Source organism: Solanum stenotomum, chromosome 1 (genome assembly GCF_019186545.1).
Source record: "Solanum stenotomum isolate F172 chromosome 1, ASM1918654v1, whole genome shotgun sequence".
NCBI lineage: Eukaryota > Viridiplantae > Streptophyta > Magnoliopsida > Solanales > Solanaceae > Solanum > Solanum stenotomum.
This window is the reverse complement of record NC_064282.1, coordinates 97,841,663-97,860,481: the sequence shown is the minus strand read 5'-3', so window position 1 is coordinate 97,860,481 and position 18,819 is coordinate 97,841,663. Positions and strand designations below refer to the sequence as shown.

At 31.3% G+C, this 18,819-nt stretch overlaps 2 protein-coding genes across 3 annotated transcripts; one reads left to right on the top strand and one right to left on the bottom strand.

Moving 5' to 3' along the window:
• Nucleotides 1-1,328: 1,328 nt before the first annotated feature.
• On the bottom strand, nucleotides 1,329-5,360 carry LOC125860173 (protein NRT1/ PTR FAMILY 7.1; the record flags this gene model as incomplete). Its single annotated transcript, XM_049540074.1, has 5 exons — nucleotides 1,329-2,038; nucleotides 2,363-2,650; nucleotides 3,352-3,911; nucleotides 4,661-4,878; nucleotides 5,231-5,360. Coding segments are annotated over 5 exons (1,761 nt in total), but the record flags the coding sequence as incomplete, so codon positions are not given.
• Nucleotides 5,361-12,251: 6,891 nt separating this feature from the next.
• Nucleotides 12,252-17,718, top strand: LOC125872811 (enoyl-[acyl-carrier-protein] reductase [NADH], chloroplastic-like). 2 transcript variants are annotated; one of them, XM_049553615.1, is made up of 13 exons: nucleotides 12,252-12,378; nucleotides 13,437-13,745; nucleotides 14,327-14,436; nucleotides 14,526-14,581; nucleotides 14,665-14,749; nucleotides 14,834-14,881; nucleotides 15,804-15,878; nucleotides 15,953-16,064; nucleotides 16,169-16,220; nucleotides 16,326-16,377; nucleotides 16,514-16,571; nucleotides 17,192-17,290; nucleotides 17,402-17,718. In XM_049553615.1, exons 2-13 carry the CDS (start codon nucleotides 13,469-13,471, stop codon nucleotides 17,554-17,556), a joined length of 1,179 nt encoding a protein of 392 aa, XP_049409572.1. In that variant the 5' UTR covers nucleotides 12,252-12,378; nucleotides 13,437-13,468; the 3' UTR covers nucleotides 17,557-17,718. The 2 variants fall into 2 exon arrangements, with proteins under 2 accessions (XP_049409572.1, XP_049409566.1); XM_049553609.1 differs by having other exon boundaries at nucleotides 12,273-12,378; nucleotides 13,467-13,745.
• The last annotated feature ends 1,101 nt before the right edge of the window (nucleotides 17,719-18,819 follow it).

Sequence of the window (18,819 nt, the reverse complement as noted above, 5' to 3'; positions counted from 1 at the left end):
TTGTTCATGTGTAACTTGATATAATTTTAAAAATAAATAAAATTCATAGTTCAGGAGTTAAGTGTATCTTCCATTCAAAAATAAGAAATGAAGTTAGTAATATAAAACAATATTTTTACTATTTCATTCTTAATTATTATAATAAGTCATCTCGTTTATTGAGAAATAAATTAAATATGATCCATACTTAATAATAAAAGTAAAATATGTTTAAATTAATAGTTTATCTCTTAATTTTAAAAACTAGACAAATAAAAGGAGACGAAGAAACTATTGCTTATTTATACATATTTTATTCCTACTATTAAATATTATCAATTTTTCATTATTTAAATAACTTATAACATCAATATATATGACATAAACATCATATATGAATGGTCTAGTTTAATTTTTTCATATAAGCTCTAAAGATAAAATTTGAATGCAATAATTTTGGCGCTAATTATTAAAAATTTACTTACACGAGATTAATCATAGTGGAAATAAATTATTTTTGAAGTTTTATGTTACACTCTCAGTAGGGAAGTGCTTCACAGTTAAAACAAATAGGCAAGTACTATTAAATCTTCAATCAACACTTCGTGACAAGCAATAATCAAGGTAGAATTTTCATTAAAAAAATTATTATTTATTATGATGGATGGTTATTAATGATATGTTAAAGTAACCTTTTTAATCTTTTGATTTATTAAAAAGTATGTATTACACCTTTATAAAAGGAATATGTTATATTTTAGACTATTTTAAAATTATTTATCCACAAATTTGAAGAAACAATACAAATTTTACATAACACTAGTCAAATGCCAAAACGAATTTTAATTGATTAAGTTTGTGAAAATTTATAAATTGAGAATCAGAAGTGCAAATTTCAATTGATAAAAGGTAAAATATGCTTAGCTAGATACTGTAAGGACAATGAGAAGCTCAAAATGACATTAAGCAAGAGATATATGTGATCTAACCGAAATATATGGATAAATAGAGAATACCTATAAACACGATAAAGCTCTCTTCAAGGAACTTGAAAAAAAAAAGGGCCTTGTAATTTCGGGAGGAGATTCATCTTCACAAAGGAGGTACATAATGACAAAGTCCAGATAATAAATTATTTACAAAAACACGCGCTCAATGCTAGAATGTCAAAGAAGTTGGAAACAAAAATTTTCTCTATAATTTCAGAATGAGCAAATCGAAGTTAGAACAAGACATGATAAATAAGAAAATGAACTTTTAGTAATTCAAAAAGCTCAATATTTTATTAGCATATATACATGAGAAATTGCAATTTTCTTAAACAAATAACTTCATAGGGAAACCCTAACATAAATAATTATTATATATAGAAAACTAGAAGCAATCATGCCCTTTAAAATCATCACATTTAAGGGTCATGCTTCAAGTTTTATTTTTCACTAAAATAAACCACATTACTCTAAATTCTTTAAAAAATAGCCACACTTGAAATATTCAAACTTTTTCAAGAACTTGATCAATCTCTTTTTCTCCATGATTGCTATCTTCAATGTTAATCCCTTTGTACCACTTAGCAAAAAACACAAATGCAACCATATCAACCAATGCCAAACCAAATAGCAAGAAGTAAAATCTATCAATGTGGCCATTATTTAAATTTTCAGGTATCCAACCATGTCTAGTCCCTTTTGCTGTGAAATGCATAACCATGTTGACAAGCATACTACTAACATAATTTCCAAGTGACATTGATGCCATACAAAGTGAACTTCCTAGGCTTTTTATCCCATCAGGTGCTTGTCCATTGAAAAATTCAAGTTGTCCAACATACATAAATACCTCTGAGGCACCAACAAGTATGTATTGTGGAATTTGCCAAAATATACTTAGTGAACTTGTTTCATTTCCGGGGATTACTCTTCTTAGCCTAAAAATTTCTGTTACACCGGCTGCAACCATTGATAACATACCAATGATTAGTCCAACTCCCATCCTCTGGAGCTCAGACAATCCTCTCGGATTCCCACTTATCTTTCCGGCTAATGGAACCACCATGAACCTACATATAGGGATCGTAAAATTAGTTCATGAAAAAAATGATGTCTAAATAGCCCCTTTTAAGGATAAATTTCACAAATAGCCACTTTTCAACCATTGTCCCTTTTAAGGATAAATTTCACAAATAGCCACTTTTCAACCATTGTCTTGGAGTTTTAAATTTCACAAGTGAAACTTCAGGACATTCTCACATAGTTTTTCATATGTGGAATTTGAAACTCTATGACAGTGACTATTTTTCAATATGAGTCGTTATTTAGTTCAACACACTCATTTACTTATAATGCCATTAATTCAATTCAACTCACTCATTTGATACCCTTACCTGTAGAGAAACGTGCACGTTAGCACGCTACATATGTCGAATGCTGACATGCTAGCTGCAGGTAGGTGAAAGTTCCCAATGGTAGCATCCATGACTTCACCTTGCTCAACAAATAAAGAGGCCATTTGTGTAAAGATGACAGAGTACATTATGGTGCATAGCCAAATTGGAAACATTCTTATTATGCACTTTGCTTCTTCAACTTGTGTTATTGTGCATAGCCTCCATGGGTTAATCACTGGCCTTTGTCTATCTTCATCTGTCACTATTGCTGCCTTGTCTAGTTTCCTGGCCATTTTTAAAATAATGTGGTTAGAAATTAAAAAACAAAACTTCATATCATAGACAAACGAATCAAGAATTTAGAGTCAGAAGGTTCACTATATAGGTGAATCAAAAATCGAAAGTCTATTTGTTCATTACATAGGTGAATCAAGAATCTAGAGTAAGTAGGTTCATTATATAGGTGATAAATGATCTATTGTTAATACGTTCATTATATAACGAATCAAGAATCTAAAGTCAATAGGTTCATAATTATATAAGCGAATTAAGAATCAAGAATTAGTAGGTTCATTATATAAGTTAATCAAGAATCTAGAGTCAACATATTCATTATATAAAGATCAAGAATCTTTATTCAACAGGTTCATTATACCATAGACAAATCAAGAATATAGATTCAGTAGGTTCGTCATATCATAGGCGAATCAAGAATTTGGAGAAAATAAATTCATTAAATAAGCGAATCAAGAATAATCAAGTGTCAATAGGTTCAGAATAAATATGAATCAAGAATCCAGATTTAGTAAGTTCATAATAAGTGTGATTTGATTGTATGTATACATAATTTGGATTGAAATATCTCAAGCTAGGCCCACTAGGGAATTTGTTTCAATGACGTGTATATATAAATATATGTAACTAAGTAGAGTATTAATTAACCGAGACACTTAAAAGACAGATAATATGAATCGAAAACTACTTACTTGAAATCATTACTATGAAGTATCTTCCTTGTCCCTTTAATGGATGATTCCAACCCATTCAATTCATATAACTCTGTCTCATCAACATTAGGCACTCTCCATTTACGGAACGCGGCAACGAATACCTGACCGACACGTGGCAACGGGTTCCCAAATGACTTAACATATCTATATCCAGGAGTGCCCAACAAGAAAACAATTAGGCCCAAAAGCCCAGCAGCAGTAGAGGCCCAAAAACCAAGTGTCCATTTACCACCATCTTCATAATATACCAAAATTGTATTGGAAATTAAAGATCCAGCATTTAATGCAAAGTAAAAATAGCCAAAATAGGCAGCCTTTGAGATTTTTCCTTTAGGATTTGCTTCATCAAATTGGTCTGATCCAAAAGTTGCAATTGTGGGTTGATGACCACCATAGCCCAAAGCCACTAAGTATATGGCTAAGTAAAATAATGAAGTGCCAATAGGTGATGGGGGTACACAATTTTGTAGACCATCTCCACATCCATTTGGTTTAATCAAGAATATCCAAGATGTCAATGATATGATCACAAGTCCCTAGTTAAATTCACAAAAAAAATAAATGAGAGTTAACTTATATACACTGACAACGTAAAGAACCATTATACTACTGGTATAATGTAACATGTTCTACTTGTTATGAACGACTACTTGTAGTTATACTTTACTGACAACATCGATCCATATATACTATTGGAAATGGCGATTTCAATATTTCCCTTATATTTTAGTGAGAGATTTGATAGCATAAAAATTATTTTATACTGTCAATGTAAGAAGCTTAAAACTCATTACAATAGTCAAAACTAGTATGGTATTGATATCCTCTACTCAAAGAGAAAAAAAAAACTAAATTTCACATTAACTAAAGGTCAAGTAATTATCCACGTTCCATTTTATATGACATTTTTTGGCTAAACATATAATTTAAGAAAGAAAGAAAGTCTTTTACCGCATACCAAAAGTATGCATACAAGTTGCGATTGTAAATATAATCAGTGGTGAAGTCACAATTTTTACTGAGAAGATTCAAAATATAAAGAAATAAACACATGAAAAAGTCATAGGATTATTCTAACATATACTATATCTACATAACTTTGATCTTATATATATGGTATAATTTTTCGACTATGATCCATAGTCTTATGGAAATTCGAATGAACCTCTTACACCTCCTTGGCTCCACCTTGATTATAACCATATGCCATGATATATAAAGATGCACATGTCATTCTTTTCGAAATAGACTAAAAAAACGAGAAGTATAATATAGTAATAATTACCAGGATGAGAATAAGTTGAAAAATGGCACATGTGATGAACCTTCCCCAATAAGAATCACTTATAAAAGCTCCCAAAAGTGAACACAAATAAACAGTTCCAGTCCATTTGCTAACATTATTAGCAGCAGTAGCATTATCTTGTCCCAAAACTCTTGTTAAAAACAACACCAAATTCACTCCAACACCAAAAAATGATAGTGTTACAAGTCCTTGGTTTACTGCATCAAAAAAAAAAAAATTAAAAAAAAATCATTTCATATACATATTTAATAACAATATATATGTGATTTTAAAATATTTTTACTAATTGACATGGAATACATATACAATGCATGAGATACACATATGACACATGCAGAAGCTAGTTTATCAAATATACTACATACGTTATGACATAGTCTGACACAACACAAAATAATTGTGTGGTTATAAAAGCTACTCGTTAGAGTAAAACAATAAGTTTATTCTAGTTAGACATTTCTAAATATAAAAAATGTCGCTTTATTTTTAATAGAAATAATATGAAAAATAGTATCACGTAAACTGAAATGGAATGATAAAATTAAATACCTAAACAAAGAAATGCTGAATACCATCCACCAATTTTTTTGCTTCTAAAGACTTTAAGTTTGTTCACAACTCCCTGCTTGATGTCTTTGCTTGCTCCATCTGAATGGTTCTTTTCATTTATCTGTACAAAAAAAAAATATAAAAAAATATGAACAAGTAATTAATAAAAAAATAATCTTTTTTTTTATATTATCAGTGTATTTTGATTCGTTATAACAAGTTAATTACATAATTTCTAAGTTGTTACACGTAATTATAGGTGGTTTTGACTTAATAACATTAAGAAAAAATTATATACTGTCAGTGCACAAAACGTCAATTATCGAATAATAAGCTAACCTTTGGCATGACTTGAGTTGTGTCCATTGTAGCCATTTGGGACATTCTCTGCAAAATTTAAATACAAAAGAAATTATTTTACTGATCGTGTATATAACTTAAACTTTAACATATGAGAAATATTTTTTTAAAAAAAAACACAACAAAAGTATCATAATATCTAGGTTTGGTTTCTTAATTTTAGTATGTATTAATGTTTGTGAATTTGTTTGAATTTGACTAGTCCATAATATTTCAAATAGTTTTATCATCGAAAAACTCCTTAATGAGCCAAATTCTGATAGGACGTCCATGCAAAATGATAATTTGTTATATATATATATATATATATATATATATATTGTCACAAATGCATTTTTTTTTTGTATGAAGAACTAGATTGTATGCACTTTGAGGAAGAAGAAAACTTACTTAAAGTGCTTGAATATTATGAATAAATTTATGCATGCAATAATAGAAAGGTTGATGAAAATTGATTGAAGAAATAGCTCAATATATAGACAAATATAAATAACGGGTCATTTTCAAAAATTATGTTTCAATAGGAGAAAATATAATATATATATATATATATATATATATATATATAGCATATTTTTCATAAAGAATAAATTAAATAAAAAATAGTCCCACAAAACTTCTCTAGTTTCATTGTAAACCTTTAAAAGTGGATTTTTATTTGATGACATAGGTTGAAAATGACTTTTTTTTAAAAAAAATTCAATTCGATGTTCGATATTTATATTGGAGTGACTAAATAAGGATTCATGTCTTACAAGAAGATTCATTTCTAGATGCGACACCCCATTATGATTTTTTTCATTTCAGACTTGAACACGAGATCTCGGAATTAGAGTGGAGGGACTTCAACCCTCCTATGTTATGTCTTTTCATGGTATTTAATTTCTTTAAATTCATGACTCACTAACAGTATAAAAAATCTACAGTTTCTAACAGTCCTTTCATAACAATGAAAGATTCAGCATGATGAATTAAAATTGCAAGTTGAAAAATAAAATAAAAAATAAAAGGAATAACTTTGGCAAAATTATGATGCAATATATAAATTATTAATTACTATTAATTTCATTTCTCTACATAAAAAAAATGGATAAGTATTCCACTTTATTTCAAAAATATATAAAATTCACTAACTCAAAAAAGCTGAAACTCATATTAATAAAATTTAAATTCTGAATTTGCCTCGTTACCCTACTTAGCAAGAATATTAAGGGTTAATGGACAATGTCATCTTTTTCCACTTTATATAGGTGTTATTATCAATCAAGAATAAGCAAAGAAACTTCCATATGGTAGCAAAATTAGTATAAACGATATACACATAACATCTTTCGACGTGACAAATTAAAACGTAAAGAATTTAAGTTATATATACAGATAAATGCAACATTAAATTAAAAAGAAATTCGAATTACCTTTTGCGAAACTTAGTAGCTGAGAAATTAACCGAAAACTTTGTGATAGTATATGATTCTGGTGAAGGTGAAGAACTTGTATCGATGAGAACAATAATATAATTGCTAGTAATTTTTTTTGTCATTTATGGTGAAAAAAAATTAAGAACAAAAAAAACTTGAAATTTTCACTCTTAATCTTCTCCAAATTATAAAAACTTTGTATAATTTTTTTTCTTCTAAAATAATATCAATGGATCAAGAAATCTCTAAAACCAAAAAGTAATTATTAGACAAGAACAAGAATTACTCCTAAATTAATTTTGAAGATTATGAATGAAAGAAGAGGATTAAAGAAGTGATTAGTGAATTATAATTAATTAAGTTTAGGTTTTTATAAAGATTTGGAGTTAAATTATAGAATTCTGTTGAGCAACAAACTCCTAATTAAACTCTAATAACTATTAAATCTAATTCTACGCAAATATACTTGGTAGATTAATTAATTAGTTAATTTAGATTTTTCTGTTTTTTTCTAATTAACAGTGACAATTAGTCAAACAAATTAATAAAAAAGTATTTAATTTTTTGTTTTTTTTTAAGTAATGGGTAAATTTTTTTATTCTGTAAGCCCTTCTCATATTATCAGTCTCAACCCTAGCTTATCTCCTTATCCGTACATAATGACATTATAAGTGAATAAGTGATGTTTGAAATTAGACATAATATTACTACTTACTAGTAGATAGTGTAAAAAAATTATTTAAAATTATCAGCGTATATAATTTAATTAAATTCCTTCAGTACTACATGTAAATTAAACATAATCCTATTTGACTACCAAAAGATTAAAATATAATAAATAAATAAAAAGGACAAAATAACTGCCTAATTTAGAGGCTAATTAATAGAGCATATTAAACCGCCCAAGATAAACTAACCCACCTATAATAAGTCAACTTTTTTATAATTTTATATTCAACTAATTAATTATATTAGAAAAATATAAAATCTATAGAAATAATAATTTTTAAAAAAGTGATAAGGACAAGTCCATATATTATACTGTTGAAATTTAAAGACTTTTCAAATCACTTTTTTTTAAAAAAAATAGACATTTCCAAAATTAAGATAAAGTTGATAAGTTGTTCCCCACTCATATATATTACCAAACAAAATTACTATGCACTATTTATAGGGAAAACTGTCTTCCACTTCTTGACTAAAAGAAAAAAAAAAGAAAAAAAATAATGTTTGGTTAAATTTTAGGTGATTTTATGAGTTTTAAAAAATCTAATTCGATCGTGTTTGAATTGATATTTTAGGTGATATCTCATGAGAGAGGTCAGAGATTGATTTCCTATATTCACATCTTCTCAATCGAGCTCGTCGTCCATTTGACTTGCCTAGTGCAATTTATCTCATAAGAATGAATTTACCTAATAAACACTCTAATTACCTATCCAAAGAAAATAAACACTCTAATTACTTATCCAAAGAAAATAAACATATTACATCAAGTGTTTACATCAAAATATATTAATTTATCAAGGTTAATGATGGATAATGTTGAGGTGAGAATGTATATAATTTATGTCATCACTATTAAAAAAAATGAAGTAACAGAGAACAATTCATGTCGCTAAACAAAAAATAAATCGCCGTTATTTATATTAACAATAGATAATTAATAAATTATCAAAATATTATGTTAGCTATATGGGTTATTAACGATAAATTAACAATGAATTTCATAATTAATTCATGCGTTTTTTAGTGATGCATGTGAAGACACGTGTCGTATAGCTCATATGCGATATGTTTTACTCATATACAAGTTCTATAGAAAAGTCACATACACAACTGCTTAAATTTGTTAGTAAACTTTATTTACATACATAAAAAAAAACCTATGATTTATGTCAATTAAACACTCAAATACATGATAAATTGTTCCTATTTAAACATTTTCAATTCAAACTTTTTTACGCGTATTCTCAAGTGTTTTAATTTTATATGGTTAAGTTAATAGTAATAAATATGTTTCTTGATTAAACACATCAACCTCAATTGGGAATAAGTCTGAGCTTTTACATCTTACTAAGAAAATGACATATTTTAAGTGGTTAATTTATTTACGTAATGTGCACTTAAGAACAATACATGCAGATTTTCCCCCTCAAAATTTGAAGCAAGTGTGTTTAATAGGAACACTTTATCGGATGTTTATGTGCTCAATTGAAACAAACTATATATAGTTCCAATATCTAGCTAAACGAAATTTACTGATAAATTCGTGGCTATCTATGTATTAATCTAATCTTTGTTTCCTAGAAAGTCATATGTCAAGTATGTTAGAATTACTTTCAAACAAAAATAAATATTTTTTTATCGTTCCAATCATCGTAATCTATGGAAAAGAAAGAAAAAAATGAATATTCTTTGGGAAAATGTATTACAAATATTCATGTACTAGCTTGTAACATCTTTTCTAATAGAGTATGTGTTATCTTATCAAACCAAAAATAAAATTAAAAAAATCGATGGCATTCATTGATTGGATAATTACTAAAGTCAATTAAACCATCTTTGTAGAATTAGGTCATGGTCGGATATTTAGTAAAAATCTTTAATTTCAATTATGATTTATGACACATAATTAAGAGAGTAATAGGCAAGTAACTAAGTTACTTTTAAGACCACTAATTATTTTTTATCATTATTTCAAATTAAACTTCTTGATATACAGTCGCGTTAGATAGACAAAACGGTTTAGCCTCCAAAATAGGTTTTCGGTGTAAATTCAGATGAATCAAGCCTCAAAATGATACATACATTATTTATAAAAAAAGAAAGAAGAAATTATACTAGTAATTGTCAATCTTGAATAAACAACCATATGGCATATCTAGTGTTTCTTATTGCACCAACATGTTTCCATTTCTTTTCATATTATATATATATGATTATATATATAATACCAAATCTATTTTGTTATTTTGAGACAAACAAATTGCTTTATAAATTACCAAGTGAAAGTCCTTATGGTGAGTCCATCCATTATAATTAAGGGTCTTGCCAAATGTCAAGTGACAAAATTAAATACTTATGAATACAATTATAGTAGTTGTGTATATACAAAATAAGCTTAGATATTATACCTATCATGAGGACAATCTTTATTGACAATAAATAAATAAATCATTTAGTCATATTTTTTTAAGGACGGCTTAGCTCTATGATTTGCTAATTTTTTATTTTTTTTTGATATTTTCGATTCATAGAATGAAGGGAGTGTATATATAACTGGGGTGTAACTCCAATTTTTTGGTTTGTAACGAAAGAGAAAGATAGAGTAGAGTTTGAAAACTATTCTAAGAGAAACTTGATAGGCTCCTCTAAATAGAATGTGCACCACTCTCCTCTGCAACAAATTATGTCGGCTTCAAACCTTACTCGATCTAATATATTCAAAATTTTATTCGACTATTTAATTATGTCCATATTTTTAAAGTCATACAAAAATTACTTAACTAGCATGATTTTCATTTCCACGATCGCTTCTCCTTCTTCATAATCCTTCTTCTCCGATCAACATAACTTGTGAATAAGATAAATGTGTCAATTCAATATGACTTGTAAATAATATAAAGAGACATAAAATGAAGACTATACACCCTAAAAGTCAGAGTACTTACTTGTCAGCTGAGATCAAATTTGAATATCTATTTATGTAGTATTATGTATTTTATTAACTTCTAATATTATAAAACTTTGTTCAAACAATAATAACATGAAAATAGCATCTATTGGTTTTCATGTGGAAAATGAGTGTAAATGAATGGTGCCAAGAAACATGTCATGATCAAAGTCTTAGTGACATTATATTATTCCCGCCATTTTCTTCTTTACACTATTTAACTCCTTATGATCATTTGCCACTAACAAAATAGTGAAATTAAAGAAGTTATGCTCAAGAATTGTTATGAATATTATACCATCCACACAATATTATAATTGTACTATAGCTTATAAACAAAAGGACTACTAAAAGTAGGTAACAACTATGCATATTTTGAGGCTTTTTGATGAAAGGAGAGATGACATTGTTAATGTCACCTAGTGGCTTTTTAGAAGTTTCGAGTTCGAGCTTTGTAATAGTCAATTTTGATACAGAGTGTTTTATCCTTGTAATGATATTTTTTGATAGAGACACTAAGATTCAAGATTTGAACTCTATGAGTTTTTACACATGAACTACTTCTTGGCGTGAATTTTGCACGTCTACGCACTTCAGACATGCAGTGAAAGTTTCTTATCGTCATAGTTGAGGTACAAGTAATTGAATTCAATTCAACTACATATACTTGAAATTCACGCAAAATTGGCTGAACTTTAGACATATGTACCTAAATTTCAACCATATGAAACTTCCGCCACACTTCAGTTATGACATAAATAGTAGTCCCAAAATCAGGTATCTGTACATATCATCCCAAAAACAACAACGAAATAAGCCCAATGTCATTCTATAGGCCCAACAATTTCATCAACTTTTCATGTCCCTCTTTAAAGCCCAATGAGAAAATAGAACCATAAAGAGTTTGTTTGGTTGATGAACAAGTTATCCCAGGACTGTTAACGCATCACATCCTCCATGTGGGATAAAAACAACAGTACAATCTTAGAATAACATATCTCGCAATTTTATTCCAACCATTCATGGTATAAACTCATCTTAAATTTAATCGTGAGATTGAGTATCCCTCATCCATCCTACCAAACGATTCCTAAGTACCTACGCACAACAATTTCATCAACAAAAGGTCTAATAATGAGCTAAAGCCCAATAACATTTTGTAGGCCCATAAATCCTAGCATGTCTACACACTTCTGAATAACTTCAGACATGCAGTAGAAGTTTCTTATCGCCCATAAATCCCGAAAAAAATGATTGAATTCAAACCACATATGATTAAACTTCAAGCGAAGTTGGCTGAACTTCAACCATATGAAACTTTCGACACTGCATGTCTGAAGTTGTTCCTAAATATATTACACGTATGACTTAAATGGTGACTCCAAACTTGGGTGTCTATACACTTGGGCCCAAAAAAGGAGCTAAGCCCAATAACATTCTTTAGGCCCAAAAGTACCAGGCCCATCAGATCTTCATTTCCCTCTTTAAGGCCCAATAACATTCTGTAGGCCCATAAATATTAGGCCCAATAACAGTTCTTCATTTCCCTCTTTAAACACTCCCAACAGACAACTACTAGCAATTACTACTACTGTTAATGCTGACACCAATTTTGTTTTTTTTAAAAGGATAGCAAAAAAAAGGAAAAAACCCAAAACCCCTTTGTACCCAAAATTCTACTTTGTCACTTCAAGGTATTCATAGCTTTCTCTTTTCTTTTTAATACTGTAATTCAAATGTGATTCAAGTTTCAGTTTTTACTGTTTTGTGTTTTTAGTGGGGGGTTTGTTTTCTTGAAATTGTGTTTAGTTTTGGCTACATTTTGCTATAAAACATTAGCTTAAATTGTATGTTATGTTTGAAGTTTTGATCTTTGAGTTTGAGGTTTTTCTTTTTATGGGTGTTGGATTCTTGAAATTATGCTTATTTTTGGCTACATTTGCAAGAAATATTAGACTAAATTGTGCGTAATGTTTAAAGTTATGATCTTTGAGTATGTGGTTTTTGTTTTTGTGGGTGTTGGATTCTTGAAATTATGCTTATTTTTGGCTACATTGCAATAAACACTTAGCCTAAATTGTGTGTTATGTGTAAAGTTAGCATCTTTGAGTTTGAGGGTTTTACTCTATAGGTTTGTTTTGGATGAGACACTATTGTTTTGCTGTTTATCTTTTTGTTGGTATTTTTTTTCTTGAAATCATGCTTATTTTTGGCTACATTTGCTATTAACATCAGCCTAAATTATGTGTTATGTTTAAAGTTTTGATCTCTGAGTTTGAGGTTTTTCTTTTTCTGGGTGTCTGTTTCTTGAGATTATGCTTTATTTTGGCTATATTTGCAATAAACTTAGCCTAAATTGTCTGATATGTTTAAAGTTCTCATCTTTGAGTTTGAGGGTTTAACTGTATAGTTGTTATGAGTTTGCTATGGATGAGACACTTGTTTTTTCTTTTTAATAATACAAATGTGATTCAAAAGTTTCAGCTTTTTTACTGCTCATCTTTTTTCCAGGTATTGGTTTCTTGAGATTATGCTTATTTTTTGCTACATTTGCAATAAACATCAGCCTAAATTGTGTGTTATGTATAAAGTTTTGATCTTTGAGGAAAAGTGCAATCTGCTTTCATGTTCATCTTTTTCGATCAGTTTCTTTGAAAAACCTGCATACCATTTGTATATTCCTGAATGTACTTATTGAAATAAGGTTTTTGGATTTCTGAATGTTCCTGTTTTAATTTGAAATCATTCTCAGGTTACAGTTTCTCCGCAAATTTTTCTATAGAAATGGCAGCATCTGCAGCTTCAAGCTTTCAAATAACAATAGCTAGGCCATCCGTACTCTCTACTAAAAGAATTTCCAGTTTCTGCTCAACAAAGTTTGGTGGTGAAACTCGAAAACTGTCCTGTAACAGACTTGCCAGTAGTTGTCAAGTTTCATCCATTCAACATTTTTGGCGCAGTTTCACATCTACGACTCAAAAGTTGCAGAAAGTTGTCACCAAGGCAAAATCAGAAGCTGATGATAGCAAGCCTGCCTCTGTGTTGCCAATTGATTTGAGAGGTTAGGTTCTTCTGAATTTTTAGTTTTCTTAAGCTTTTCTCTTGTGCACTTTAAGATCTGAGGAATGAGAAGAAGAGATGGTGGATGTTGTCAACAGATCTTCTTCCACCCCCTTTTAAACTTGTTGATTTCCCCTCATTGGCTGCACGAGTCAAGGAAAGCGAATATGTAATCGCAAATAGAGAAACAAAGTTGGAAACATTTACAGTGCATAATATCCTTTTAGAATTCCTATCTTCTTTGGGTTACGATTTACTATAATGCATGATAAACTACTTGTGTGTTTGTGAACCGAAAGTAACATTAGAGAGGATGTTTGTCATCTTGACTCGCATTAGAAACATTATCTGCCAAAGTGGAGTTTTTGACAGCAAACACTGTGATAGCACATTATTGTGCTGCTGGAACTCGGACGATAGATGGAGTGTGTAATGTAACCGACAGAGATTTGCAATATCATTCATGACATATATGTTTATGATATATAACTTTCTTTCATCTATTTGTTAATATGTTTTAATTTGGTATTTCTGTTCGTGTGGCCCTCTGCCTTTTGAGACAACTGTAAATGCTGTTTGCAGGTAAAAGGGCTTTTATAGCTGGTATAGCTGATGATAATGGGTATGGGTGGGCTATTGCTAAGTCCCTGGCTGCTGCAGGTGCCGAAATTCTAGTTGGAACCTGGGTGCCAGTAAGTGAAATTTACAGCTCGTTGTGGTATCTCAGCTTGAACTCTCTGTATATCTTCAAACCTTTTGATGCTTTTACTTTTCTTTACAGGCCTTAAACATTTTTGAAACAAGTCTCCGACGTGGGAAGTTTGATGAATCACGCGTGTTAGAGTCTAAACTTGTGTTTCTTTTGTACCGCTGCAAAAAAGGCTTTATGACTAACCTCTCACTAAATACATCTTTGTTAGTTTGCCAGATGGCTCATTGATGGAGATTACAAAAGTATACCCCCTCGATGCTGTTTTTGATAGTCTTGAGGATGTACCTGAAGATGTAATTTCCAATCCTATGGTTGTGTGAAATTTTTATTGTGTTTCATTTGCATTTTCCTAATACTATTTTTTTCTCGCCATGCAGATAAAAACAAATAAGCGTTATGCTGGTTCTTCTAAGTGGACAGTTTCGGTATGTAGTTCTCCCCATTCACATTTCTTTGTGCATGCTGAACAAAATGAGTAATTGCCAGAAAGTAAAATAAGTAAAACATGCATCGTGATTGTTCTCGAGGTACCTTTTCAGGGTTTGATTCTGCATACTGAAAGCAATTGAATCAACATTTCTTAAAAGTCCCATGTATCAGCAGTATCTATCACATTTTCCTTGTGGTTGTGATCTTCAAACTCTGCTTGTGCTTAAAACTGTAGGCGTTCTTTTTTTTCCCACCGTTTTTAAGAATCTATAGACATTCATGATGGAGATATGCACAACATGTTGTACATGACTGTCGAGTGAACTGATAGAGTGATAGACGACCAATAATATCAATTTACCTCAATTTAAGTGTTCCAAGTTCGTCTTCCTATTGCTTTTTTCTCAAGTATACACCGAACTTCTACTAATGGTTGTGCTGCCCCTCCCAGCTTCTGCAGCGCCATGGTTATAAGTTATTACTCCCTTCATTTCAATTTGTTTGTCTTACATTCCTTTTTGGTCCATTTAAAAAAGAATGTCTCTTTCGTTTTTTGACAACTCTTTAATTCTAACTTTCTACATGTCATGTTTAAGACCACATGATTAAAGAGCATTTGGTATATTCTACATATGTTTAGCTTAAGACCACAAGATTCAAAAGTCTTCTTTACTTTCTCTAACTCCGTGTCAAGTCAAAACTAGACAAACAAATTGAATCGGAGGGAGTATTATACATGCATAAAACAAATTTCAGTTATCCACTTTGCTTATCTCTGCTGCAGTTATTCTTTTGTTTGTGGTGGCTATCATATTAGGCTTGTATCAGGACGTCTTCTCTTCCTGATATTAATTTTTCGACCTCCGATGTTTGTGTCAGTGTTGCATTTTCTTCACACCTGATTTCTCTTGTTTATAGGAAGTTGCAGAATCTGTGAAGGAGGATTTTGGCAGCATTGACATTCTTGTCCATTCACTTGCTAATGGGCCAGAGGTATCATCTTTCGAAATTGTAAAACAGTGCTTCTTTATCGGTGATCCTTTTTCATGAAATCATTCAACCATTAGGTGACTAAACATCTTTTGGAGACATCAAGGAAAGGATATCTTGCAGCAATATCAGCATCAAGTTATTCCTACGTATCTTTGCTAAAGCATTTCCTTCCAATTATGAACCCAGGCATGTATTTAGTTTCCCATCTTATTGCCCCTTGTTTGCCGATTTTTACAATTATGTAATTTCCCAAAATGTTCCCTTTGAAATCAATAATGGTTTTATAACAGGTGGTTCTTCGATTTCTCTGACCTATATTGCGTCTGAGAGGATCATTCCTGGGTACACATTATTCTTTCCCTTTTCTTGTTTTGTTGTTCATTAAGACTTCAAATTTTAAATGTGTCCCCCTATGAGGAATCATCGGTTGAAATGTGTCATGTACAGATATGGAGGGGGAATGAGTTCTGCCAAAGCAGCACTTGAGAGTGACACCAGAGTGAGTTGTTCTATATTCTCTACCAGTCGAAAAAAGAAAATCAGACGAAAAGCCTAACGGTTTTCGCCCCTTGAATCTCTAATAGCCCTCATTTTATTGCATCTAATCATTGAAAGGGTTCATTCTAATGATGTAGGTACTTGCTTTCGAGGCTGGAAGAAAACAGAAAGTTAGGGTGAACACAATATCTGCCGGTATGTTGTCTGTTCATTGTCTGTTAGATTATCCATAGTTACTACTGTTAACTATCAATCGTATTAAGGTATTTTATTATGTAGGGATGGTTACATATATGATGGTTATTTTCCGTTGTATAACAGTATAAACCCCATTCATTATCATCTCATACACCTATCTTCCTGTCAATAGTTGTTTATCTAGTCAAACGGAACGTTTTCTTGTTGACGTTTGTCACCGTTGTGTGTGAGGTCTTAATACAATTAAAACTTGATTGTGTTTCGTATGTCGAGATGTCCGGATTCTAGTTTCTACATGAAAACACCTTAACCAACAGAGTTTAAGAAGAATTTTAAGTCTTGTGGTCTTAAACTAAAGATGTGTGTAATGTACCAAAATACCCCTTGAAATCTTATGGTCTTAACATGCCTTGTAGAATGTTTAAATTTGAGAGTTACCAAATATAGAAAGAGGTATTGTATTTGGAACAGACTAAGAAGGAAAGTAAAAACGGAGGGACTATACAATAATCTCGGAATCCCACCAAGAATCGAAGGAATCATACTCCAGTATATAGTTCCAACTCATCTTTTCGTGCATAATCTTTTATTGACAAGAGAAACATATCACTGTCCAGGCCCTTTACGAAGTCGAGCTGCAAAAGCAATTGGTTTCATAGATATGATGATTGACTACTCCATAGCCAACGCGCCTCTCCAGAAAGAATTATCAGCAGGTAAAAATCATCCACAAGTTATTTCTCACTAAAAATGTTTTCTTTACTGTCTCTTACCTTATCCTACTTGGCTGTTGTTAATATATCTTTCGGGGAAAAAACTTATCGTAGATGAAGTAGGGAATACAGCTGCATTCCTAGCATCACCACTCGCTTCAGCAATTACTGGTGCTGTTATATATGTTGACAATGGTTTGAATGCAATGGGCGTGGGAGTCGACAGTCCTATATTTAAAGACCTCAACATTCCCAAGAGCACGGAATAGAAAATATCTCGTGTTAGATGAGTTTGTATTTGTGTTTTTTTTTTTCACAACATTCTTATGGTCAGAGCCAAGAGTTCTCGGCCATCGGCTTTCGTGAAATTATCTACTGCTGTATGATTGACACTTTTTTAGAGTAAATAGAAGTAATGAGTTTCCAGTTATAATCATCTTTCACTATAGTGTCCCTACCCATATTTGCTGAAATAGAAACCTTAACTCTACTTCTCTTGTGTTGATAAGTTTGACAAGGCGTCAGCAAAACACTGTCATCTATTTAAAGAGCGAAAACCCCTTAGCAGCCTGTTGGAGGCTGAGACGAGAATGGGGGATGGCCCTATGCACAGACAACAACACCATGGGCTGAATGAAGTTATGTGTCGAGGTTTTTTGTTGGCTTTCTCAATTCATCTCTGTGTTATATCTCGAGGTGTAAAACAAGTACTTCTAGCTGTTTTGTTTGAAAACCCCTAGCAGCCCGTTTGAGGCCGAGATGATCTGTGTTATAACTCGAGGTGTGAAGCAAGTACTTCTAGCTGTTTTGTTTGAAAATCCCTAGCAGCCTATTTGAGGCTGAGATGATCTGTGTTATAACTCGAGGTGTGAAGCAAGTACTTCTAGCTGTTTTGTTTGAAAACCCCCTAGCAGCCCGTTGGAGGCTAAGGCGAGAATGGGGGATGACCCTATGCACAGATAACAACAACACCGGTGCTTATGAGGTTCAGAGTCGAGTTTTTTTGTTAGCTTTCTTAGTTCATCTATGAGAAATAAATCGAGGCGTGAAGCAAGTACTTCTAGCTGTTTAGTTTGAAAAACCCCTTAGCAGCCCATTGGAAGCTGAGATGAGAATGGTAGATGGCCCTATGCATAGATAACAACAACACCGGTTCTATGAAGTTAAGAGTCGAGTTTTTTTGTTAGCTTTCTCAGTTCATATATGAGTAATAACTCGAGGTGTGAAGCAAGTACTTCTAGCTGTTTGTTTGAAAAACCCCTTTAGCGCCTTGGACAAGAGTGAGGTGGCAACACTAGCACCGGCTCTATGAAGTTAGAATCGAGTCTTTCTGTTGTTGGCTTTCTCAGTTCATTCATGAGTACTAATTCAAGGGCGTGGAGCGAGTAGGCATCTAGCTACTTTGCCTACTTATTATGTTGGCTATGCTTTTTCATCACGAAAATGAACGTAAAGTGAGATGAGCGTGCCATTTTCAAAATTATAGATAGATAGCATATCAAAATCCGGTATGAAAAACACGTATAGGAGTG